General features: G+C 44.2%; 1 protein-coding gene across 3 annotated transcripts; it reads right to left on the bottom strand.

The window, feature by feature from the left end:
* Positions 1-5,884: 5,884 nt before the first annotated feature.
* Positions 5,885-26,467, bottom strand: tmem185a (transmembrane protein 185A). Of its 3 annotated transcripts, XM_086001362.1 has the most exons (7): positions 26,327-26,467; positions 18,617-18,793; positions 17,460-17,667; positions 15,389-15,472; positions 13,370-13,546; positions 11,914-12,037; positions 5,885-9,691 (listed from the first exon to the last, which is right to left on the bottom strand). In XM_086001362.1, the coding sequence occupies exons 1-7, from the start codon at positions 26,362-26,364 to the stop codon at positions 9,447-9,449; spliced, it is 1,053 nt and encodes a 350-aa protein (XP_085857488.1). In that variant the 5' UTR covers positions 26,365-26,467; the 3' UTR covers positions 5,885-9,446. The 3 variants fall into 3 exon arrangements, with proteins under 3 accessions (XP_085857488.1, XP_085857470.1, XP_085857479.1); XM_086001344.1 differs by lacking the exons at positions 18,617-18,793; positions 26,327-26,467 and adding an exon at positions 17,949-18,596; XM_086001353.1 differs by lacking the exons at positions 15,389-15,472; positions 18,617-18,793; positions 26,327-26,467 and adding an exon at positions 17,949-18,599.
* Between the last annotated feature and the right edge of the window lie 1,450 nt (positions 26,468-27,917).

Raw genomic sequence — 27,917 nt, 5'->3', positions numbered from 1 at the left:
AACCTCCCCCCAAAAAATCAGTAAAACAAAATTTTTTGTATATCCTGAGGCAAACTAATATGACCATTGTGATTCTGTGATTATGGGATTGAGTGTTTTGATATACACAGAAACAATCACTGATTTTCATATGTGGCAGCCTATTAAGATACCAAACTATGCAGTTACTAGCAAACAGGTTTTGCAGCAACAGAATTTCAGTGAGTGTGTGGCCAATCTATGGAACACACTCCCTAGGGAGAACGTGTAAGCAGATAGTATTTAATTCATTAAAATGCAAATCAGATCAATTTCTTTCAGAAAATAACATGTTGGGGCACAGTATACGAGTAATTTGAGACATGACACGTGCGAAGTGTAGAGTGCTTGGAACAGGTGACTTTGTACCTACGGTTCCCAAAGCTCTCCACCACTGGGGGTTTTCCTCGCCTCATGTCTGGGTCTGTTGTAGACTCATTGATAGAGATTGATTGCTGTGATCAGTCAACAACTCCATTATCATTGTATCATGAGACTACCAGGATGGTAGAAGGTGAACTAGATCTTATTTCATAGAATCATAAAAATTTACAGCACAGGAGGCCATTCGGCCCATCTTGTCTGTGCCGGCCGACAAAGAGCTAGCCGCCCTAATCCCACTTTCCAGCTCTTGGTCCATAACCTTGTAGGTTACGGCACTTCAAGTGCATATCCAAGTACAGGTAGACTATCCTTTATCCGAACTTCCGAAAACCGAAACCCTCTAAAAACCGAAGGTTTTTTCGTTCAGCGTAAGTCGTGCGCACGACATGACCAGAGTGGCGCACGACTTACGCTGAGCAGGGCAGAGGGTCACTGAGTTCCCTCCTGGGTAGGAGATTGCAGGCCAAGCCGGGCAGTTGTGAAGGAGGTATACCGGGAGAGTGAACCCAACAATACAGCGGCCTGTCCGATATTCTTTTCTCCCCCCCCCGACCCCCGACCCCCACCCTTTCGGATAAGGGATAGTGTATCCTTTATCCGCACTTCCGAAAACCGAAATCCTCTGAAAACCGAAAGTGTTTTCGTTCAGTGTAAATCGTGCGCACGACCCCGACCCCCGCCGACCCCACCCCGACCGACCCCCGACCCCCCGCCGACCCCCACCCCCGACAAATTTCCCAGTCTTATAAAATACCTTCTGAAATCCGAAATTTTCCGAAAACCGAAACACGGCTGGTCCCGAGGTTTTCGGATAAAGGATAGTCTACCTGTACTTTTTAAATGTGATGAGGGTTTCTGCCTCTACCACCCTTTCAGGCAGTGAGTTCCAGACCTCCACCACCCTCTGGGTGAAAACATTTCTCCTCAAATCCCCATTAAACCTTCCACTTTAAATCTATGCCCCTGGTTATTGACCCCTCTGCTAAGGGAAATAGGTCCTTCCTATCCACTCTATCTAGGCCCCCCCCATAATTTTATACACCACAATTAGGTCTCTCCTCAGCCTCCCCTGTTCCAAAGAAAACAACCCCAGCCTATCCAATCTTTCCTCATAGCTAAAATTCCGCAGCCCAGGCAACATCCTCGTAAATCTCCTCTGCACCCCGTCTAGTGCAATCACATCCTTCCTGTAATGTGGTGACCAGAACTGCACGCAGTATTCTAGCTGCGGCCTAACTAGTGTTTTATACAGTTCAAGCATAACCTCCCTGCTCTTATATTCTATGCCTCAGATAATAAAGGCAAGTCTCGCAATTCCTTTGGTAAGTTCTGTATAAATTCTTAGCCAGCTTTTGTATAACCCAATTTAAAAGATAGGTGTTAGCAATTGAACAAGAGTGCGGGCGACTGTTGTTTTGCTACCACCTTGTGCCCACTTAGTGGTAAACAATTCATGGGTGGTACAAGGCGGGTAATAGCCAGGTCCAAAGTAAGTTAAAGAGATCACTGGAAGCAGGCTTGAGATTATTTATTGACTTTGCAGTTTTGAGCATTCACGATTACCTGAATTTCCCTCCATGCTCCTTCACCAAAGTCCTGTTATGCAATTGCCTCCCCCTACCATCAATCTGTCTGGCCCTCCTCGTTAAAGGTACTGCTGCAGGCCTATGCTCAGTGGCTGCCCTGCCCTGCCCTAGCTCCCAACCTCCCAAAACAGCGAGCTGCCCACCAGTACACGGGTCATGTGGGCAGCTTGCCAACTGCATTTAAATGCGGCCCGATGATCAAAATAGATCGGGGTTCTCGCCGACATCGGGCATGCACTGCGATTCCCAGGGCTTGATAATCTACATCCTAGGGTACTTAAGGAAGTGGCCCTAAAAATAGTAGATGCATTGCTGGTCATCTTCCAAAATTCTATAGACTCTGGAACAATTCCCATGGATTGGAGGGTAGCTAATGTAACCCCGCTATTTAAAAAAGGTGGTAGAGAGAAAACGGGGAATTATAGACCGGTAAGCCTGACATTGATAGTGGGGAAGATGCTAGAGTCCATTATAAAAGTTGTAATAGCAGAGCACTTGGAAAACAGTGACAGGATCGGACAAAGTCAACATGGATTTACAAAAGGTAAATCATGCTTGACTAATCTCCTGGAATTTTTTGAGGATGTAACTGGTAGAATAGATAAGGGAGAACCAGTGGATGTGGTGTATTTGGACTTTCAGAAGGCTTTTGATAAGGTCCCGCATAAGAGATTAGCGTGCAAAGTTAAAGCACATGGGATTGGGGGTAAGGTACTGACTTGGATAGAGAACTGGTTGGCAGACAGGAAGCAAAGAGTTGGAATAAATGGGTCTTTTTCCGAGTGGCAGGCAGTGACTAGTGGGGTACTGCAGGGATCGGTGCTAGGACTCCAGCTATTCACAATATATATTAATGATCTAGACAAGGGAACTAGATGTAATATCTCCAAGTTTGCAGACGACACAAAGCTGGTGGGCATGTGTGCTGTGAGGAGGATGCAGAGAAACTCCAGTATGATTTGGACAGGTTGGGTGATTATACTGCATCTGCCATGCATCTGCCCAATGTAGAAAAATGCGAGGTTATCCACTTTGGTGGCAAAAACAGGAAGGCAGATTATTATCTGAACGGCAATAGATTGGAAAAATGGAAAGTGCAACGAGACCTGGGTGTCCTTGTGCACCAGTCGCTGCAGGGAAGCATGCAGGTGCAGCAGGCGGTTAAGAAGACAAATGGTATGTTGGCCTTCATAGCGAGAGGATTCGAGTACAGGAGCAAGGATGTCTTGCTGCAGTTGTACAGGGCCTTGGTGAGACCACACCTTGAGTATTGTGTGCAGTTTTGGTCGCCTTATCTGAAGAAGGATGTTCTTGCCATGGAGAGAGTGCAGCGAAGACTCACCAAACTGATACCTAGGATGGTAGGAATGACATATGAAACAGAGGGAAAAATTCAGTTGTTTGCGCCTCCTGTTAGTGCCTTAAGGGGGCGCAAAGCAACTAGCGCCCGGGCGCGGCGATGTTTGCGCCGCTCGCGAAATTAACTAGGCATTTTGCGGCGGCACTAAACACTACCGCCCTGACCTCCTGCACCAGCAGATTATGACGTCAGTCGAGTGCGCAACGCCCCGTTAACACCTCGGACTGGATATTGAGTGGTGCCCCCTGCCTTACCGCCTGCCGCTAGCAATGACAGGTTGAGGGGAGCGTTATGCTGTCAGAAAAGGGACTAGGGGAGCGCTATGTAAAGGCGACCGCTTCCTGCCTTTTTTTGTCGGTGACATTTTTGCACCACGCATTCTGAGAGAGACTGACTTCTGGAGAGATTCAACGCTGTGAGAAGGAGTTTTGAGTACTGAGCAGCACTTTGCAGGTTTATTTTGATTTGCCCTTCCTTGCTTCACCAGTGCTCTGATGTAGCGCCTCGCTCCTCGGCCTTTGCGCCTTAAGACAGGTGTGAAGCGCCTGATTTAGCGCTCCAATCACCTCCAGGGGCGATAAAAGCCCAAGTTTGCTGTCGGAGGCGATAATTAGCACCAGGCGTTAAACTTTGCGCACGGCCAATAATGGTGTCCCAAACGGAGCGATACTGAATTTTTCCCCCATAGAAACATAGAAGATAGGAGCAGTAGGCCATTCGGCCCCTCGAGCCTGCTCCACCATTCAATGCGATCATGGCTGATCATCCAAATTCAGTACCCTGTCCCTGCTTTCTCCCCAAATCCCTTGATCCTCTTAGCCTTAAGAAATATATCTAACTCCTTCTTGAATATATTTAATGAATTGGCCTCAACTGTCTTCTGTGGTAGAGAATTCCACAAGTTCACCACTCTCTGGGTGAAGAAATTCCTCATCTCAGTCCTAAATGGCTTACCCCTTCTCGTTAGACTGTGACCCCTGGTTCTGGACTCCCCCGCCATCGGGAACAGCCTTCCTGCATCTAGTTTGTCTAGTCCTGTTAGAATTTTATAAGTTTCAATGAGATCCCCTCTCATTCTTCTAAACTCCAGCGAATATAAGCCTAATCGACCCAATCTCTCTTCATATGTCATTCTTTCAACTGCTCCCAATCCTCAGATTTGCTGCTTTTTCTGGCCAATTTATACGTCCTCTCCTTGGATCTTATGCTATCCCTAATTTCCCTTGTTAGCCAATGTTGAGTCACCTTTTTGTTTTATTTTTATGCCAAACAGGGATGAACAAATTCTGTAGTTCATCCATGCGATCTTTAAATGTTTGCCATTGCCTATCCACTGTCAACCCTTTAAGTAACGTTCCCCAATCCATCCTAGCCAACTCTCGCCTCATACCATCGTAGTTTCCCTTATTTAAATTCAGGACCCTAGTCTCTGAGTCAACTACTTCACTCGCCATCTTAATGAAGAATTCTATCATATTATGATCGCTCCTCCCCAAGGGGCCTCGCACGATTGCTAATTAATCCTTTCTTATTACATAATACCCAGTCTAAGATGGCCTGACCTCTAGTTGGTTCCTCGACATATTGGTCCAGGAAACCATGCCGTATACACTCTAGGAATTCCTCTTCCACAGTATTGTTACCAATTTGGTTAGACCAATCTATATGTAGATTAAAGTCACCCATGATAACTGCTGTGCGCTTATTGCACGCATCTCTAATTTCCCATTTAATGCCATCCCCAACCTCAGCATTACTGTTTGGGTTCTGTATACAACTCCCACTAACGTTTTCTGCCCCTTGATATTTCTCAGCTCTACCCATACAGATTCCACATCATCAGAGCTAATAATCTTCCTTACTATGTGTTAATTTCCTCTTTAACCAGCAATGCTACCCCACCGTCTTTTCCTTTTTGCCTGTCCTTCCTGAATATTGAATACCCCTGGATGTTGAATTCCCAGCCTTGGTCACCCTGGAGCCATGTCTCCGTAATCCCAATTATATCATATCCGTATGGAGAGATTGGGTCGCTTGGGCTTATATTCGCTAGAGTTTAGAAGGATGAGAGGGGATCTCATTGAAACTTATAACATTCTAACAGGACTAGACAGACTAGATGCAGGAAGGATGTTCCTGATGGCGGGAGAGTCCAGAACCAGGGGTCACAGGCTAAGGATAAGGGGTAAGCCATTTAGGACTGAGATGAGGAATTTCTTCACCCAGTGAGTGGTGAACCTGTGGAATTCTCTACCACACAGGGCAGTTGAGGCCAATTCATTTAAATATATTCAAGAAGGGGTTAGATATATTTCTTAAGGCTAAAGGGATCAAGGGATATGGGGAGAAAGCAGGGTGAATTTGGATGATCAGCCATGATCTCATTAAATGGCGGAGGAGGCTCGAGGGGCCGAATGGCCTACTCCTGCTCCTAGTTTCTATGATTGCTCCACCCATCCGATGTACACTAAAGGCCAAAATCAGGGCCAGTGTGTGCACAGAGATGGCTTCAGATAAAGACACAAAACTCAAAAACATTTGGTTATTCAATTTACTGAACAAAAAGCAGCATGTACACAATACACATTTACAGATATTACAACGATCATTTCACAAAAGAAAAAAAACACACAAAAGGTCAATTTCTGTTTGGTCCAACAATAAGCGATTGCTATAGTACACAAAATGATTGCACTTCTTCCTCTCAGGCCTGCTGAGAGTTCCTACTTTGCTCTCTCTCCATGATCAACACAAACCTACACTGCCAAGACTTACAAATCTTTGGGTTTGAAATACTTAGCACATCATACCCGTTTATATAACCAGTGTAGCATAATATAAAAAGTACACACCGCCCCCTTTCTCTCTCCCCTGGCCAGTTTAATAATTGGTTAAAAACTATATACAGAACATCCATAAAATTAATTCAGTGAAACAGTTTAATTAAGAGGATTACCAATTATTTAGGATCCTTGCCACCATATGTGTTGAATTTTTATAGTGTTCCAGGAGTGTTAATGTAGGTGTAGGTGGCTTGTGAAATGGGCCAACGCAATAATTTTAAATGGTGAATTAAATTCACGGGAAAAATGAAGCCTCAATATAACAGCAGCAATTTCCCAGTTTGAAATACTGTCTGCAAAATTGGCCAATTTAGGAGATACCCCAAAAATGAAACAATAGTTGAGGTCAACATTGCCACTCGTGGTGGCAATCCCAAAGCTCAAGACTTTTGATGCTTGTCTACAGAAACAATCATTTCACACCAGCATAAAATGATCAACATGTTGATCAGCGATTGACAATCACTGCTCAAAATATATAGGGATCATTTTCAACTTCCAACGCCTGGAGAGTAACCTGGTGGAGCACGTCCTCACCCCACCCACCCACCCATCCCCTCCCCCATGGTAGAATCGGCCCAATTTTTCATCCCATTGAAATCATTCAGCTGAAGTTCTACATCTGCTCCCTCAGGTTACCGCGCAGGTGATGGAAGCGGAATACGACTCCTATAGTGTTTATGTGCTGCATCATCAGCAGTACTGCCTGTGCACACCCATGAATCAATATACCAGAAGGGAAACCATGAAGGGATCCCAATACTCCATTTAATAAAATAGCTTTTAGTGATGAACCATTATTGGTGAAAAACACAAACAGGATCGCCAAACGCACGCCTTGATATGTGCTCAGAACTACCTTTGAAACCAGTAGGATAGAAAGCTTTAACATGATATTAAACAGTGAACACTACTGTAAAGCAGTCTGCAATTGCCGCAGATATGGTATTACTTTTTTCACGATCACTCTGAACTCCAAACCAACTTCATAAATTCAAGGCAGTCAACTGATAATCTCATGGCTTGGACTGTCTAGGAAGGAGCATCCGTCAGCAGATATATCTTTTAAAATTTAGCCAGATTGGGTTGATACAAATTAAATACATATAGTTTTCCTTAAATTCACTACACAGCTATAAACAGCTCAAGAAAATGGATGTTGTAGCTTTAGAGATTGCAATTGCAAGCGTAAGGGAAGAGAGCACGTCACTTTGAAGGCCATTCATTTACATTATATGGAATTTAACTTTTGTTTTCACATTTACACTACAATTTTGCAGGAGCATCATAAAAGGCAAATATTTTGCAATGTTAACGTCTGTGTTAGACTGAAATCAGCACCACGGAGTCACCCTCAAGATTATGTGGCAATGATTTAAAACGGTTAAGTTGGGAAACTGGGCAATTCTGTGAACCCCAGTTGTAGGCTGTGAAATCAAAACACAGTACACAAATTTCATATAATGTAGACATGTAAAATTACAACAACAGACACTTTCAAACTGGTTCTTGACCTTTGATGCATTACTAAAAGGACTCGCACATTGACTGCTCCTTCTGTAGCACCAATAATACTGCACAAATCTCCATGAAGCTCAATAAGCTACAGTACATTCTTACATACCCTAAACAATCAGAGCGTGTGTAAATATCTCAAACCCCATAATAATACCATCGTCGTTGATGATGTTTTGCGACAGCCACAACCCAATTACTTTCTGTACACAGATCGAAGCAAGCAGATGCCTCGGTCTCCATTCAAAAAACACATACCCATTAGAACTAGGAGAGCATTGTAGGCATTGATATATTACAGCAGTGTCTTACATTACACCCAGCATCTAACCAGGGCCAAACGTGCTTTGACAAGGGCAGGTGTTAATTTAACAGATATTTAGGCTACTCAAAAAGCATGACATGCTTTTCACTGGGTTTAAACTGGCTGAACAGCCGATGGTATTAGGTAATGCATTTTAATATGTCACACAACAAAATAGTTGTTCAAATTCCTGTCCATGCATTAAAAAATTACATTTAATTTCTACACATGTATTATTGCACTCCATATCTTTGTTAGGAACAAGAACAATGCAATGCATCGGGTACACGGGGCGAATATATTCCTCTCCCTGGGCAAGCAAGAAGCATTCTCAAGCTGCTTTCCAAGCAGATTTTTGTTAAAAAATTTTACTCAGGGAGGTTATTACACACATGGGTGGTTGCAAACATGTAGAAATCCAAGCACTACGCTTTTACATTACGGATCCAGAGCTATAGTATTTGAATTGTTTTCCTTCTGAGGGAGAGGAAGTATTCAAACAAGGTCCTGAAGCTGTCAGGCTGTGATGAATAGACCCGAATATGTTTTCTGTAAGGACCCGGCAAAATAAAGACACACTGAGCAAATATTGAAGAAAAGAAATTCTATTTCTGCCTTTACCATGTCTTCGGGTTTTGTCCTAGATTTGTCAAGGTACAGCAATTGAAATAGAACTTCAACTAAAGCTGTAATGTGCACAGTGTAGTCACTGCATGGGTTAGCTGATGGCAAATAAAAAACAGAATTTTGCCTTTAATTGTCTATTTATAATAAACAAACACTTGGGGGAACGAGAGTGGAGGAATATTTCCAGTTACTCTGGTCTTAAAAAGTATAACTGTTGCTCCCAATCGTCACTGCAGTCGACCATTAATGTAATTTGAGAGTACAGCAAGTTTTGCCCACTGTGCTAACTTTCATCCATGTTGCTGCACGTTAAGCAGCATTTAAGTACAGTCTAATCCTCTTAATTTAAAGTTGCTCAATTCCAATAGTCAGATCACTCAAATTTCTTTAAGCACTAGATTCCCAATTTGCAGTGTTATTGTAATTCAAATTATTGGATCATTCAAATTTTTTTTTAAGTGCAGAAAAACTTGGAATTATCATCAGGTTCAGACTATATCAAAATGTGAATTCAGCAGTGTGTTTCAACATCAGCACATTGCCAATGTGGGAATAAAATACTTTTCCTTTTCTTCTTCCTCGGTGTAACCTTAGTGAAAACTGTATAGGCGCAGCAATTCTGTTCACCCTTAAACTAAAAATAAAAAGCCCACAGCAAATAGAGGCCGACTTGATGGATTAAATTTTAAGTATTTGGCAGCAGAGTTCCATGTCCCATTTATACAAGAGCTAGTGCATGTGTAACATAAATGTACCATATCCAGACAGTACGATTCCATTCACAAGTCCATTACTCTCTCCAAACAATCTTAATCAGGCATGTCGATGTTGAGCTTTTGAGGGGGCACAAAATACTTCCCGGGGCTCTGGGTGATCACCACTCCAGTCTTTTTATGGAACATAGGGGCTATTTTAGCAGGTTCTGGTACAGGTATTTCCTCAGACTCCTCACTGTCATCATGGTGGAGTTCGTATGAAATGTTTCCGTATTCCCTCAAGAAGGGAAAGATCTCCAGAAGGAACTGACAGAAGTCTTTGCGGATTCCGAACCACCCTACAAAAATAACGTAATTAACGGTCACGAGAAGAAAATCATTTCAGTTTCAAAAGTCCTTCTCATCACTGGACAGCTAACAGCCCCAATGAGAGTCAGGTCCACTACATTAATACAGTTCAACTCAATGCTTGGGTTTAGAGTACAGAATGTTTGGAGTGGAACATTTTTTTTTTTTTATAAAAAGAGTAGAAAATGTTGACAGTTTTTAAGTATCAAAGTGCAACAATTCAAGTGGATGAATTCTGGACTCAACAACATTGAGGTTTTGAGCTCCAACACTTGTCCAACGTGGCTTCATCAGAATTCAACTGAGTTAGCATATAAACAAAGTGGCATCTAATGCGAGGCATTCTTCTCGATGGAAAAGAGCGCATTTCTGACCAGGCCAGTTGAATTGATCCCTTCTCCGCCACCCCCCCGTCGCATCACGACAGCGCTATAATGCAGTCTCTGTTCAGCCCACCTACATACACAACCCCAAAACTGGAATAAGATCCAGGGAAACAACCTATTACTGGGAGAGCTGGATTTGAAGTTTTCAACTCGCACGTGGTCCTGCTGGAACAATCAATGGTATTACCAGTACTAAAAGCTACAAAAAACGCTAGAAGTAGCTTTGCTGCTACACGATCAACCTTGAATACAAAAATAAAACACTCAACACACAACCTTAATTGAAAACAAATTCAACGTTACTCACCCTTACGCCCCCCCCATTCTCTATTCTATTTGTATATTTTTATAGACTATTAGTTAGGAGGCAATTAAAACCATTGGGGGGCAAATTTTAACCTAATCCTTGCATCGGGAAACTGACGGGATCGGGCGCCATGCTGGTTTTCCACTCCGCCCGATTTTACTCTCTGTTGAAGTCAATGGGGAGTAATATTGGGCGGGGCGTAAAACCGGTGTTCCACCCGATCCCGTGGGGTTCCTGCCCGCCGAGCTCGGTTAAAATTACCCCCATTTTATCTCTCTGCTCAGAAGTGGGAGAAACCATTGTAAAAATTAGGCTTTGAAAGCCAATTCCAAAAGGTTGTGTTTCTTTTAGCCAATCCAACAGCAAGGGTGTAACAATCGAGCTGGTCACATCATAGGTAGAACCAGGTCAATCTCTTAATATGTAAAATACTTGGCACAAGATCAGTGACCAACGGACACGTTATCTCAGGTGGCCCTCATAGCTCAATCGGTGCTAATTAGTGGTACGGTAGCATAGTGGTTATGTTACTGGACAGAGGCCTGGACTAATGATCTGGAGATAGGAGTTCCAATCCCACCATGGCATCTGAGGAATTTAAATTCAGTTAATTAAATAAATCTGGAATAAAAAGCTAGAATCAGTAATGGTGACCATGAAACTACTGGGTGCTCCGGTTTCCTCCCACAGTCCAAAGATGTGCGGGTTAGGTTGATTAGCCATGATTAAAATTGACCCTTAGTGTTAGGGGGGATTAAATACGTGGGGTTACGGGGATAGGGCTTGGGTGGGATGGCTGTCGGTGTAGGGACCGGGTGCTAGGGTTTGAATGATCAGCCATGATCTCGTTGAATGGCGGAGCAGGCTCGAAGGGCCGAATGGCCTACTCCTGCTCCTATCTTCTATGTTTCTATGTTACTGGATTGTCGTAAAAACCCATCTGGTTCACGAATACCCTTTAGGGAAGGAAATCTGCCGTCCTTACCCAGTCTGGCCTATGTGACTCCAAGCCCACAGCAATGTGGTTGACTCTTAATTGCTCTCTGAAATGGGCTAGCTCACCACCACCTTCGAGGGCAAATGGGGATGGGCAATAAATGCTGGCTTTGCCAGCGACGCCCACATCCCATGAATGAATAAAAAGAGGATATGGATACGGGAGCAAAAAGGGGCAAGATCAGGAGAAAAATTAAATTTGTACTTGTTTTCTTTAAAAAAAAACTTTAATACCTTGCTCTCAAACCAAGTTGCTGTTATACAAACACTCAATATAATGTGATATTAGTCACTGGAGGAGGATTGCTGTGAGCTGTAATAATAAAGTGTAATGAATATTGCGAGTACAAAACGAGATTTAATCAGGACAGCGATAGCCATTGGCAAAAATGTACTGTCTGTAAGAAATGCACATTCAGGTCTCATTACAGTAATAAGCCACTGCATTTTCTATTGTTACTATATCCCAAAATGATTGGGCGTACAATAAAATTTGAACACACACGATACAGTAGATACTTACAGTGATTACCCCCTTTCTGTCCAAAGGTTGTGGCCGTTAATGTTATCAGAGAAAGCCAAAGTGGGATGAAAATCGGAATATATGAGAAATTATTGTGACCATCCAGTTTGTGAACCAAAAGAATCTGGGGAGGGGGGAGGAGAAGAAAAATCATGAGTGCCTATCGGGAGAGACTGCACACCCCATACTGGGCACACAGAAAGCCTAGGTGTAATATCTCAGCAGTTTGATTCGGAGATTCTTGTGATGGGTTTGCATGCATGTCAATGAAAAACACTTCCGAATCGACACTCAAACTTCTCCTAAAATATAAATTAGCCAGACTGTTTGAGGAAGGAAAGCCCTTTAACTTTTACAGATGGGTGATATTAGGAACAGTCAGAAGGATGTCACCCAGGGCCAGTTTTGTGCATCTCTTTATAACCACCCACAAAGTTAACAAGAGAGATCGGGGGGGGGCAGAATGTATAGAAACATAGAAGATAGGAGCAGGAGTAGGCCATTCAGCCCCTCGAGCCTGCTCCGCCATTTAATGAGATCATGGCTGATCATCCAAACTCAGTACCCTGTCCCTGCCTTCTCCCTATATCCCTTGATCCCTTTAGCCTTAAGAAATATATCCAACTCCTTCTTCAATATACTTAATGAACTGGCCTCAACTGCCTTCTGTGGTAGAGAATTCCACAGGTTCACCACTCTCTGGGTGAAGAAATTCCTCCTCATCTCTGTCCTAAATGGCTTACCCCTTATCGTTAGACTGTGACCCCTGGTTCTGGACTCCCCGGTTCTGGACTCCCCTGCCATCGGGAACATCCTTCCTGCATCTAGTCTGTCTAGTCCGGTTAGAATTTTATAAGTTTCAATGAGATCCCCGCTCATTCTTCTAAACTCCAGTGAATATAAGCCCAATCGACCCAATCTCTCCTCATACATCATTCCTGCCATCCCAGGTATCAATCTGGTGAATCTTCGCTGCACGCCCTCCATGGTAAGAACATCCTTCCTCAGATAAGGCGACCAAAACTGCACACAATACTCAAGGTGTGGTCTCACCAAGGCCCTGTACAATTGCAGCAAGACATCCTCGTTCCTGTACTCAAACCCTCTTGCTATGAAGGCCAAACTCATCCAAGATTCATGGGAGGAAGAGAGTTGAACTGAGGTTCCATGACTCAAGTGGCTTGTCACTGTGGCTTCCAGATTGCTACTGCCCACTACACTTCTAAGCATGACTTGTAAATACACAATACTTGCCAAAACGCTATTGTGCTGGATTAATCAAGCACACTGGCAAAGTGAAACTTAACCCTGAAATTTCCCTAAATAAATGAAATTGTCTGCTAAGCAGCAATCTATCTTCAGCAATGAAAATCAGATCAATCGATCACTTGGGCTGTAGTGACGATTTAGTAGCTGATGAAGGCAGTGACCCCATTACAGAGACCGAGTTGCATACCTCAAAGGTCAAAAGCGGAACAACAATGGTCATCCAACTGATAGCCATTGTAACGTGGGTCCGTCTTTGTTCAGCTATCACATCCATAGACCGCAAGAAAAGTACCGACCATACAATGTAGTAGAGCACCACTAAGCAGAGAAATGACATCAGGATCCACAAAGGGACACAGACCACCTGCAAAGAATCAGCAAAATCTGGTTAAAGAAATTGTATCAGCTATAAAACTTGTCTTTCTGCATTTGCACATTTGCTCAGAAGTTAAAGAAAAAGACTTGCATTTATATAGCGCCTTTCACGACCACCAGACGTCCTAAAGCACTTTACAGCCAATGAAGTACTTTTTAAAGTGGAGTCACTGTTGTAATGTAGAAAACGCAGCAGCCAATTTGCGCACAGCAAGCTCCCACAAACAGCAATGTGATAATGACCAGACAATCTGTTTTTGTTATGTTGATTGAGGGATAAATATTGGCCGGGACACCGGGGACAACTCCCCTGCTCTTCTTCAAAATAGTGTCATGGGATCTTTTACGTCCACCTGAGAGAGCAGACGGGACCTCAGTTTAACGTCTCATCCGAAAGACGGCACCTCCGACAGTGCAGCACTGCCCTGGAGTGTCAGCCTAGATTTTTGTGCTCAAGCCTCTAGAGTGGGACTTGAACCCACAACTTCTGACTCAGAGGCAAGGGTGCTACCCACTGAGCCACAGCTGATCCGTGAGGATATTTGGTTATTCTATGCCAGTTGAACACTATCTTCCGGAGATTACAATAGCAACCCTTATATTCTAATACCACCAATAAGGCTTTCCTGACCTAATATATGATGCTGAAAGAGATGTCGAGCCTCCTGATGCAGCCCTGGCCTGTTTGCTGAAATGTGCCCTATGCCAGTGAGTGAAGTGTGTGCTGAGTCCATGAACAGCCAGCTGTCCTTAAATTCAGCACAAGCTGTACTTTTTAATTAAAAAAAAAAAAAAAAATTTGTTCCTGGGAGTTGAGCGCCGCTGGCAAGGATAGCATTTATTGCCCATCCCTAGTTGCCCTTGACAAGGTGGTGGTGAGTCGCCTTCTTGAACTGCTGCAGTCCGTGTGGTGAAGGTGCTCCCACAGTGCTGTTAGGGAGGGAGTTCCAGGATTTTGACCCAGCGACAATGAAGGAACGGCGATATATTTCTAAGTCGGGATGGTGTGTGACTTGGAGGGGAACTTGGAGGTGGTGGTGTTCCCATGCATCTGCTGCCCTTGTCCTTCTAGGTGGACGAGGTCATGGGTTTGGGAGGTGCTGCCAAAGAAGCCTTGGCGAGTTGCTGCAGTGCATCTTGTAGATGGTACACACTGCAGCCACGGTGCACCGGTGGTGGAGGGAGTGAATGTTTAAGGTGGTAGATGGGGTGCCAGTCAAGCGGGCTGCTTTGTCCTGGATGGTGTCGAGCTTCTTGAGTATTGTTGGGGCTGCACTCAACCAGGCAAGTGGAGAGTATTCCATCACACTCCTGACTTGTGCCTTGTGTACTCCCTGAAACAAGTGGACATTTCGACAGGCAGATCATGTCCATATTAGGAGGCTTTCCAATACAGGGGTACCAGTAATGCACGGTGTAAGGGAAGCTTGTAATCAGATTCAATTTGGACCATTAAAAAAGGGATTAGAATATCCTGAAAACAGAAAGGTAACATAGGAACAGGAGTAGGCCATTCAACCCCTTGAGCCTGCTCCGCCATTCAATTTAATCATGGCTGATCAGCACCTCAACTCCATCTACCCGCCTTAGCTCCACATCCCTTGATACCCACGCCTAACAAAAATCTATCGATCTCGGTTTTAAATCTAATTGTCCCCCAGCATCCACAGCTTTTTGGGGGCATAAAACTCCAGATTTTTACTACCCTTTGTGTGGAAAAAGTGCTTCCCGATTACTCTCGGCTTAGCTCTAATTTTAAGATTATGTCCCCTCGTTGTTGATTCCCCCCCCACCAAAAGAAATGCAAAGCAATAAATAAAAGAAAAATTACCAGCCAAGGCCACTTGATGATTTCATCCAGTCTTAGTGCAATGAATATGAACTGAAGAATGTTCACAGAACACAGGATTTCTAACTGGTAACCAGAGACAAAAGAAAAAAGGGATATGTAACAAAACTGTAACGGTTCTGCTATTGGAGGTGTTCATAAAACATTTTTACATGGTTAAAAGTGTGTGCAATGCAATATAACTTGTCTACATTACCATCAACAAGACAAAGCTTTAAATTTTAATAGCTTTCCACTAAACTGCTGACCACCCAACTTCCTTTTCTGGCTCCCATGTTGGCTGACATTGTTCTCTCTCCTCAGGTACTGGCCCCCTCTCCTTCAAACCTTCCATCATCAACCCTCTCCTCAAAAAACCCTTGACCCCTCCGTCCTTGCAAACTACCGCCCCATCTCCAACCTCCCCTTTCCTCTCCAAAGCCCATCTTTCTCGCAACTCCGAGTTTGAATCCTTCCAGTCAGGTTTCCACCACTGCCACACAGTACTGAAACGGCTCTTATCAAAGTCACAAATTACATCCTATATGACTGTGTCAAAGGTAAACTATCGCTCCTCGTCTTTCTCGACCTGTCTACAGCCCTTCACACGGTTGACCACGCCATCCTTCTCCAACGCCTCTCCACCGCCGTCCAGCTGGGTGGGACTGCACTCGCCTAGTTCCATTCTTATCTATCTAATCGTAGCCTGAGAATCACCTGCAATGGCTTCTCTTCCCGCTCCCACATCATTACCTCTGGTGTCCCCCAAGGATCTATCCTTGGCTCCCCCAACCCGGCTCAAGCTCACCACCACTTCTCTCGACCCCTCCACGGTCTCTAAATTGTCAGACTGCTTGTCCGACGTCTAGTACTGAATGAGCAGAAATTCTCTCCAACTAAATATTGGGAAGACTGAAGCCATCGTCTTCGGTCCCTGACACAAACTCCATTCCCTAGCCACCGACTCCATCCCTCTACCTAGAATCTGTCAGAGGTTGAACCTTGGTGTCATATTTGACCCTGAAATGAGCTTCCGACCATATATCCTCGCCATCACCAAGACCGCCTATTTCCACCTCCATAACACTGCCCAACTCTGCCTCTGCTCATCTGCTGCGGAAACCCTCATCCATGCCTTTATTAACTCTAGACTTGACTTTTCCAACACACTCCTGGCTGGCCTCCCACGTTCTTGAGGTCATCCAAAACTCGGCTGCCCGTGTCCTAACCCGCACCAAGTCCTGTTCACCCATCACCCCCTGTGCTCGCTGACCTACATTGGCTCCCGGTTAAGCAAGGCCTCGATTTTAAAATTCTCATCCTTGTTTTCAAATCCCTCCATGGCCTCTCCCCTCCCTATCTCTGTAACCTCCCCCAGCCCCACAACCCTCCGAGATATCTGCGCTCCTCTAATTCTGGCCTCGAGTATTCCTGATTTTAATCACTCAACCATTGGTGGTCGTGTTTTCAGCCGCCATGGCTCTAAGCTCTGGAATTCCCTCCATAAACCTCTCTACCTCTCTTTCCTCCTTCAAGACGCTCCTTAAAACCTACCTTTCATCTGCCCTAATATCTCCTTATGTGGCTCGGTGTCAAATTTTGTTTGCTAATCGCTCCTGTGCAGCGCCTTGGGACATTTTACTACATTAAAGGTGCAATGCAAATACAAGTTGTTGTTTTGTTGTTGTTGTTAATCCATTACATCAGACAGCCAGGTTTTGTTTATAGTAACAGATGCTAGATAGACAAAAAAAAGTTATAATTCCATTGATCAGGTTTGGGTTTGAAAGTCATTCTGATCGTCACATATTTTTATATGAGCATTCTGCAGCAAGGCACAATAATTCTTTAACAACAACAACTTGCATTTATATAGCGCCTTTTTAACGTAGTAAAACGCCCCAAGGCGCTGCACAGGAGCGATTATCAAACAAAATGTGACTACGAGCCATATAAGGAGATATCAGGACAGGTAACCGACAGCTTGGTCAAAGAGGTAGATTTTACAGAGCTAACACACTAAAATACAGAATTAGCACGACTAGCAAAGATCTTTAAGCGAGTGCATCCCTACCTCCAAAGACCGATCGTGTCGGAAACCCCACACACAAGCAGCTACGGAGACTGGGGATACAAAGAACAGCGGCATGAAGACGAGCAGCCAGAAGTGGGTTCCTCGCTCAATCCGGTCACACACCAGAACTTCAAACATCAACAGCAATAGGTGGATTCCAACTGCTATCAGCATTGCTTTAAATTCCACACAGGTTTCTCCTTCAGCCCTGTATTAAAAAATAGAAATAAACACCAAGAGTAAATTAAGGAAGCATTTCCCCTTTCACACAACTAGGTAGTCAGCAACCTTTCAGCACACTTTTTTTTTTACTTTAAGGGCAGGGGAGTGGGACTAATTGGATAGCTCTTTCAAAGAGCCAGCACCGATACGATGGGCCAAATGGCCTCCTTCTGTGCTGTAAGATTCCATGAATCTACGATTAGAGAAGAGGAATAACATGGGGCACGGGACTGGGTAGCTTAGTAGATAAGCACACAGTTCTCTCACCTCCAGGACCAGAGTTCGAATCCAGTGAAGATAGACGAGCTGAGTTTCTTCACTCTGTCAGCTGTTAAGATCCCAAGTGAGGAGTTTTTGGATAATCTCCACACACTTCCTAGTAAGCTAAATGGTACAAAACCGGCAATTTCCCTCAGGGACCACGACGATGGATTGTGCAGAAAAGAAGGAAAAGTGTGTCCCGGTGCAACATGGGCGAAGGCACAATGCTGAGCCACAGCAGAAGGAGCCTTATTCTGCATCAGCCTGTGCTCTACTAGACCTGCAGTGCTCAATGCTGACACTGGCAGAGTAAAGTGGGGGAGAAAATAAAGTCCCATTCCTCTCTTTGCTGAAACGAGAAATCAGAAAAGCAAAAAAACAAGCACTTGTTGACTACAAATTGGTTAACAGGATTGGTTGTGAAAATGGTATTGTAGTAAAGATAAACCCACCGTGGGTTCTTTGTCCCCTGAAACGTGATGGCCAACACGGCTTTCTACAATGACAAACTCAGTAACACAAATCATAGCTGACTGGAGGCTGTACACTCTACTGAAAGTTCACCTCCTAGGCATTTTTCAAATTAAACCTTCAAGCTGCCTTGGTAGATCTTGGGTGACATTTCCGATATAGTCGGTGTAACTGGAAGCATCACGACCGCTGTTACTTCTCACCTGTACTGTGGATTCCGTGCCCACACCCCGGTTCCCACCGAGGCTCCTATGATCACCATGAGTTTCCATAGCCAGACGGGAGTGAAGACAGCCCAGTAGCTCCACTGGATAATTCCATCCAGGCGCAGAGAGAGCAAAACAGAGAACAGTAGCAGGCAGGCATAAATCAGGAATTTGCTGCAACAGAGAACAGGACAGGCCTTGGTCATGCAGCTGTTGTTACTGGTTTCGAAGACACAAAAGATACGTACTGTGGAGTCAACAAGTGGTTCCAACTCACCTGCACTGGTAATGAGAAAAAAAAGCATTGCACAACAGATGACACTTTCACATACTGCTTCATAAGGATAGTTATGAACCTCTTGAACAAAGACGTTATTCAGCTAACCCCATCTGCATATAGATGGGGGTTGGAGTACAAGAATAAGGAACTCTTGCTACAATTGTACAGGGCCTTGATGAGACCACACCTGGAGTACTGTGCACAGTTTTGGTCTCCTTATCTGAGGAAGGATATACTTGCCATAGAGGTGGTGCAACGATAGTTCACTAGATTGATCCCTGGGATGACAGGGCTGTCCTATGAGGAGAGATTGAGTAGATTGGGCCTGTACTTGCTGGAGTTTAGAAGAATGAGAGATGGGCCCAGAAATTCGGGTCCCCACGTGTGAGTACGCACGGGGTACTCACGCGTAGGCCCAACGAAAGTGCCGGTTTCGTGCATGCATTGCGCATGCGCGGGAAACCGGAACTTCCGTTCCCTTGAAGGAAGGGGTTGACAGGTGGAACGCGTGCGCCGGAAAGGCAGCACGTGCGCATCGAACTTATGTTTTTTTTTGCAGGTTTCAACGGGAGGGTAAGTCTCCAGCAGTTACACTTTTAAAAAGCAGGTGCAAGGCCTGCTTTTAACAAGGTAAGTGGTGAATTAATTAAAATTAAAACATTTTTTCCACAGGTTTATTATTTTTAAATACTTTAAAGAAGGGTAAGTTTATTTTTAGCCCTGTTAGAAAATGTAATTAATTTTTTCAAAATTTAAAATTATTGTTTAAAATAGTTATTTCATGTAATTTAGTTATTTTTAAAATGTGATTTTAAAAAAATGTATTTGAAATTTTAGTGATGTTTTGGGGCTTATAGTATTTATAGGTTTGACAGCTCTTCCTGTCAAATTTATGAATGAAGCATTCCCTGCTACCATTGGCTCTCCATGGCCCACGTAATCACAGGGGACACTTCGAACTAACTGCGCCCCTGGGATACACAAGCACTGCCCGCCGGCAGCTGGAGGAGGCCCAGGATCGAAATCCCACGCGGGCCCACAGCACAACGGCCAGCGCGCTAGGCAAGTGCAGGTCGGGGGCTTGCACCCGCGGGAAGCCTCCGACCCGAATTTCTGGGCCATGATCTCATTGAAACATGTAAGATTCTGAGGGGGATTGACAGGATAGATGCTGAGAGGTTGTTTCCCCTGGCTGGAGTGTCTAGAACATAGAAACATAGAAGATAGGAGCAGGAGTAGGCCATTCGGCCCCTCGAGCCTGCTCCGCCATTCAATGAGATCATGGCTGATCATCCAAATTCAGTACCCTGTCCCTGCCTTCTCCCCATATCCCTTGATCCCTTTAGCCTCAAGAAATATATCCAACTCTTTCTTGAATATATTTAATGAACTGGCCTCCACCGCCCTCTGTGGTAGAGAATTCCACAGGTTCACCACTCTCTAGGTGAAGAAATTTCTCCTCATCTCTGTCCTAAATGGCTTACCCCTTATCCTTAGACTGTGACCCCTGGTTCTGGACTCCCCCGCCATCGGGAACATCCTTCCTGCATCTAGTCTGTCTAGTCCTGTTAGAATTTTATAAAGGGAGTAAATGGCTTACCCCTTATCCTTAGACTATGACCCCTGGTTCTGGGGTATTGTCACAAGATAAGGGGTTGGCCATTTAAGACTGAGATGAGGAGGAATATCTTCACTCAAAGGGATGTGAATCTTTGGAATTCTCTGCCCCAATGGGCTGTGGATACTCAGTCATTGAGTATATACAAGGCTGAGATCGATAGATTTGTGTACTCTAGGGGAATCAAGGGATACGGGCAGAAAAGTGGAGTTGAGGTCGAAGATCAGCGATGATCTTATTGAATGGCGGAGCAAGCTGAAGGGGCCGTATGGCTTACTCCTGCTCATTGTTCGTATGTAGACGGATATGCAGAGAGGGTTAGATACAGTAGGGTGGGAGGAGACTCGTGTGGAGCATAAACACTGGCATAGACCAGTTGGGCTGTATGGTCCGTTTCTGTGCTGTAAATGCTATGGTGGTTAAAAAATAAATAAAAACAGGCTTCTAGCTCTGTAAATAGATGTCTTCTGTTTTTGGTCAGTGGTAGGTTCAGCAATATGGAGATGCAGGGTGCGGTACTCAAATTATTCATATTATCATATTACGTTCAGGCTGTTTTCCCGATATCTGGTGCCAAGGACTAATCTCCCCCATATATAAAAGCGGAAACAAATCAGACCCAAACAACTACCGCGGCATCTGTGTCAACAGTTGTCTAGGGAAGTTATTCTGCAGTATTCTAAATAGTAGATTACTTGATTTTCTTAACAAACATAATATCCTCAGAAAAAACCAAATAGGCTTTCTTCCAAAACACCGCACCGCCGACCATATCTATACCCTTCACACCCTCATTGAAAAACATATACACCAAACAAAAAATGGGAAAATATTCGCCTGTTTCATCGACTTCAAGAAAGCCTTTGACTCTATATGGCACGAAGGGCTCTATTATAAACTTCTTCAGTGTGGAATAGGGGGCAAAGTCTATGACCTTATTAAATCAATGTATCTGAAAAACAAATGCGGGGTCAAAATTGGAGACAAACGCACCGATTTCTTCACCCAGAGAAGAGGCGTCCGACAGGGCTGCAATTTGAGCCCGACCCTGTTCAACATATACATAAATGAATTAGCAGACATGCTGGAGCAAAGCGAGTCACCAGGTCTCCGTCTCCTTGATGGAGAAGTGAAATCCCTGTTCTATGCGGACGACCTGGTTCTGCTGTCTCCCACAGAACAGGGATTACAGCAACAACTAGACCTACTCGACAAATACTGCCAAAATTGGGCTCTAACAGTAAATCTAAAGAAAACCAACATCATGATTTTTCAAAAAAGGCCCAGATGTCAGGAAAACAAATACCAATTTACCCTCAGTGATACCGCTATAGGACACACTATGAGCTACACCTACCTTGGTCTAACTATTACAGCATCAGGGAGCTTCAGCATAGCAGTGAATGCACTAAAAGAAAAAGCCCGAAGAGCCCTATATGCAATAAAAAGAAAATTCTACAACATCCAAATCCCAATCAAAATCTGGCTCAAAATATTTGACAGCATAATCCTGCCCATTGCACTGTACGGTAGTGAAGTATGGGGCCCGCTAAATCACCAAAGCTACACTAAATGGGAAAAACACACAATAGAAGCCCTACATGCAGAATTCTGCCGAAGCATCCTTCGCACCCAAAGAAAAACGCCAACAAATGCATGCAGAGCCGAACTAGGCAGATACCCACTGATAATAAACATCCAAAAACGAGCACTAAACTTCCTAAAACACCTCAAATCTAGCTCCCCAGACACCCTTCATTTCAAAGCCTTTCAGACCCAAGAGCTAAACCCAGAAAAGAGTCCCCTGAGTCAGCTGCTACTGAAACTAAGTACTCAGCCGGACCCTGACCAGCCCCAGACCAACACAGCCGTCCAAACACCAATCCGAGTGAACCAAATCATTAAACAATGCAAAGAAACCTACCTGGAACATTGGAACAAAATAACCGAAAGCCAAAGCAGATTAGAATGTTACCGGGCCCTAAAAAGAGATTATAAACTGGCAGACTACCTCACGACCATCAGAGACACAAAACAGAGACAGACCCTCACCAGGTACAGACTAAGCGACCACCAACTGGAAATTGAAAAAGGCAGATACAAGAAATCCTGGCAGCCTAGAGAGAATAGAATATGCGATCAATGTCTGGCCGGCGAGGTTGAAACAGAAATGCATTTCCTCCTAAAATGCGAAAAATTCAACACATCAAGAATCTTTTTTTTCAACAAGCTAAGCCAAACAACCCCAGATTTCAAGGAATTGGATGACCTGTCAAAATTGAGATTAGTCCTGGGAGAAGGAGACAGACCATACCTTGGGGCCAAATATGTAACAACATGTCACAACCTGAGGACTGTTTAAAAGTAAGACTGTTTAAAATTAATATTGAACGTACCAAATGAAGTAGAAAGACTGTTTAAAATTAATATTGTTTAAAAGTAATATTGTATGTACCCAACAAATGTCAAATCGATTGACACCTACAGAATGTTGGAAAACTGTACCTTTTTGCTATGTAAGCTTTGGCAATATGGTTCTCTGTAAACTTTCATGCCAATAAAGCATTTGAATTGGAAATTGGAATTGGTAAAATACTGAATGTCCTCAGATCACGGAGCACCCTTCACAAAAGGATTCAGGTGTACAGCCCTGGCAGTCACTGAGCCGAGGTGGGGATTCCTTTGGTTTATATCACACTGGGTGTTACTTTCACATCAGGTGGGTAGATATTTTTGACTCGCGTCCAACAGTACCAGGCTGCACAAAGAGAATTAACTTCCGCTTGCTCATTCTCAATATACGTACAGAATTAAAATGCTCATCGCCCTTCTCTTTGCCCTTGTAACATAGTGCTTGGCAGTAACCATCAGAAGCAAGAGGTGGGAAGTAACACCAAAGTTGCCTAATCAATAAGTGAATATCTTTTGAAGGACTATATATTCATATCCATAGATTTCACTGCAATCTATGTCTGTATAACTGAAGCAATATGCATGAAGGACAACATTTCCTCCTCCGGCATTAAGGAAGCAGTTCCTTTTAATTGAACCATCTGGTCTTTCCAGCCCCAGGGATCTATTTGTCATGATTATCAACGATCCTTAAGCCAAAGCACCTTTGGCCAGAGAAATCCTCTATCCAGAACAGTCACCATAATAAACTATTTATATTTTGCCCATTTCTGGTATTTTTCATGTTTTCCCTCAGTGTTCCTGAGAACAAGCATGCATTTGCATAAATTAATGACAGGTCTCAAAATTTAAAATGCAAAATGATTAAATAGCAGCATCAGTAACTAACAAAAGTCAACGCTCGACAGAAGGCAACAGCCATTGACAAATACTTTTTTGGGGGGTCTCAGCACTGACATCTCTGCATAATAATTATTTCCCCAAAGTCTCACAGGAATAAGTCTTCAAGCAGATGAAGTCAACCTATTATAGATCTCCAACAGGCTCTCTTAATTTACTCTGAACAACCCCATCAATTTCTGTAACTTCCTAAAACTAACTTTTACCAGTATCTCAAATTCAAAGAAAAAAAAAAGAAAGATGTGCGGGTTAGGTTGATTGGCTATGATAAATTGACCCTTAGTGTTAGGGGGATTAAATACGTGGGGTTACAGGGATAGGGTGGGATATGTGTTGGTGTAGGGGTTACGGGGATCGGGTGGGATATGTGTCGGTGCAGGCTCGATGGGCCGAAATGGCCTCTATCTGCACTGTGGGGTTTCTGTGATTTCTGTGATTATATAGCACCTTTCACGACCACCAGACGTCCCAAAGCGCTTTACAGCCAATGAAGTACTTTTTGAAGCGTAGTCACTGTTGCAATGCAAGAAATTCAGACAATATAGGAACAGGAGTAGGCCATTAATCCCTTTGAGCCTGTTCCACCATTCAATGAGATCATGGCTGATCTGTGACCTAACTCCATATACCCACCTTTGGCCCATATACCTTAATACTTTTGGGCATCAGAAAGCTATCAATCTCCGATTTAAAATTAACAATTGATCTAGCATCAATTGCCATTTGCGGAAGAGAGTTCCAAACCTCTACCACCCTTTGTGTGTAGAAGTGTTTCCCAATTGCACTCCTGAAAGGTCTGGCTCTAATTTTTAGACTCTGCCCCCAGTTCTAGAATCCCCAACCAGCGGAAATAGTTTCTCTCTATCCACCCTATCTGTTCCCCTTAATATCTTGAAAACTTTGATCAGATCACCCCTTAACCTTCTAAAGTCTAGGGAATACAACGTGTGTGTGTGTGTGTGTGTGTGTGTACGTTCCCTCGGTGGCGAGTGTGCAATTCGCAGCCGGAGGCAGCCTGCAATATACTAACGGTCTTGCCAGCTGCAAGCCACTCGCTGTTACTCCTGCTCTCAGATAGCTGGTGCAGAATACCCAACTATATTAGGACGGCTAGTATAGCAGCTTGACCCCTTCTCAAAAAGCCTAAAAGCTTACCCCTTTGGAAGAAGGTCACGACAGAGTGCCTGCATTGCCTACCTATCTTTATTCTCAGATCCAAGACACTTAGGTTCTTGCAGGAAGGTCCAAGTCGCTTACACTTGTAAAGCAGTCATTATGGCACAGAAGGAGGCCATTCGGCCCATCGAGTCCATGCCGGCTCTCTGCAGAGCAATCCAGTCAGTCCCATTCCCCCACTCTATCCCCATAGCCCTGCAAGTTTATTTCCCTCAAGCACCTATCCAATTTCCTTTTGAAATCATTGATCATCTCCGCTTAAAAGAACCTTTTTGCAGCAAATTCACGTGACAATCAAACAAATCAGAAAAGGTACTGCACAGTCCACATGTATTTTTATTACCAAATCTTACCAAATAAAAAAAAGTTCCATAACACATCAAAAGCCTCCTTACAGTAGGATGGGTTACTGGAACTCGCACGGCAGTGATGCCACAGAATTGCTCTGCTTTATACATCTATTGAATTGATACTTTTTATGTCTAAACATTGAATTGATACTGGGAAGCAGGAGAGTTAGCGACACGCACACACTTCTTCCCCACACAAACGAAAGCAAAATACCGCGGGTGCTGGAAATCTGAAATAAAAGCAGTAAATGCTGGAAACACTCAGCGGGTCGGCCAGCATCTGCGGGCACTTCTCCATGTCTGATGTCCGCCGGCAGCTCACTCTCCACCCCAGCCCCCTGGCTCAGAGCTCAGGCATCATAACCCAGGCAGGCCGGCTTTGACTGGGGCACCAGAGGTTGTAATCCATTGCACCCCAACTCGGCCAGTATTGAACAATCACATTTGCCAATTATCTCGTTATGGATTAACTTAATAAACATCAATGTGCATTTTTTTTTGGTTAAGGTACATAAAATTTTGTTTTTTTTTTTAATTTAAAAGGGTGTTGTTGCAATTTTGGTGCGCACATAGTTCCTGATGCAGAAACTAGAACAGAAACTTAGCTGAAATACTAGGGCACCAGGATAAGCTGTGCAGCATTGTCAACTTTTACAACGCAGTTTTGGTTTTACTTTTATTTTTGTTTAAGTGGCTAGACGTTTCCAATCAGTCAGTCAGTGATTCTTCTAAATCTCTTTGCATTAAGTGCCTGGTGCAACAGAAAGTCACCAGGCATCACTGACTGGCAGAGGCAGACTGCACAAGCACAGCGCAGGCTGTTATATTAACCTGGGTCCCAGGCCTCTGTGTTGCAGATTAGGCCTTCCTGCCTTCCCCAGCACCGGCCTCGGCCTTTCGCCGTCCCCACCAACCTTGAACGGGATTAACTCTCCTCCCTTCCTCTCTCTCTGGAACACCCTGGGCTTTACCTGGGGTTAAAGTCCTGAAAGAGCCCGCGGAGATTCATAACTGTGCGATGCCCAGAACAAGTCGCCAATTCCTCTCTCCTCTTCTAGGCTGTTGCTCCCTGGAAACGGAGTCACCAATAGACCCGCCCCCCTTCTCTACAAAAGGCAGCAATCAAAACCTCCCCGGCTAATCCAGCATTGGATTGATGGGGTGGGTAAAAAGAGAAAAAAATCTTTGCAGAATACAAGAATTAAACACGGGGGCATTGCCCATCCCAGCATAGGTTGGACTGGGTGGTCTTGCACCTTCCATTGCAGATGTTAAACAACTTCTTCTTCTGTTACATAATGCAATTATTATTTAACAACAACTTGTATTTGTATAGCACCTTTAATGTAGTAAAACGTCCCATGGCGCTTCACAGGAGCGATTATCAAACAAAATTTGACACCGAGCCACATAAGGAGATATTAGGGCAGATGCTTGGTCAAAGAGGTAGGTTTTAAGGAGCGTCTAAAAGGAGAGGTGGAGAGGTTTAGGGGAGGGAATTCAAGAGATTAGGGCCTTGGTAGCTGAAGGTACGGCCACCAATGGTTGAGCGATTAAAATCAGGGATGCTCAGGAGGTCAGAATTAGAGGAGCGCAGATACCTCGGGCGGTTGTGGGGCTTGTTAGATCCGTGGTTCAGTGGATAAATAATTACACGGCTGCTGTACATAAACAAATAACAGGTCTTTACTGGAGGAGGGTAATCTCTAGACTGGGGTACAGAGGCATGCGCACAGCTTATATACCGGTGTGGTCACTGCCGGTACTACAGTATACAGGAGCTGTAAAAAGTAGTTCTGACTTAAAGCACATACACTACAATTCCTCCCTTTTTAGATTAATAATACCCCCTTAATATTCAAATAACAATTACATTTTTACATGTACATTCAATAACAAAAGTCCATTTATAGATTCAGTCTTTGGGGCGGCTTCCTGACCCTTTCGGGATAGCGCCTTTCCGGAGGTTCTTGTTCTTGGTGCAGAGGCGATTCTGACCCCCTTTCATCGGGTAGTTCATCGGGTTCCACTGCTACTGGGTCTGAAGTAGATACTACCGGTATGTCGGGTTCATCCCCAGGTACTCGAGACATGGGGTTGACGCATTCCTGTGATGCTAAGATCTGATCAACATGGCGTCTCACAATGTTCTCCCCGACATCCACTGTGTACATTAATGGCCCCTGCCTTGTACATATCATTCCGGGTTGCCACTTCTCTGTTCGATAGTCCCGGGCCAAGACTGGTTGCCCTACATTGAAGCTCCTTGTCGGCTTCTCGTTGATGTGCTGGAATTGTTTGTCCTCAACATTTCTTCGCACATTTGGTCTGAGCAAGTCCAGACGAGATCTCAACCTTCGGTTAAAGAACATCATGGCCGGGGTCTGGTTGGTAACTGCATGTGTCGCGTTTCGGTAGGCTAATAAGAAATTGTCCATCTTATGCTGTAGTGGAATTTCCTCGTCGCACATGGCCTTTATCGCCTTCTTAAAGGTTTGTACGAACCTCTCAGCCAATCCATTGGTGGCTGGATGATACGGGGCGGATGTGTAATGCCTTACC

Source organism: Somniosus microcephalus, chromosome 1 (assembly GCF_052327205.1).
Source record: "Somniosus microcephalus isolate GS21.2 chromosome 1, FLI_Smic_1.0, whole genome shotgun sequence".
NCBI lineage: Eukaryota > Metazoa > Chordata > Chondrichthyes > Squaliformes > Somniosidae > Somniosus > Somniosus microcephalus.
Note: the sequence above shows the minus strand (reverse complement) of the source record. Positions and strands in the feature narration are given on the sequence as shown.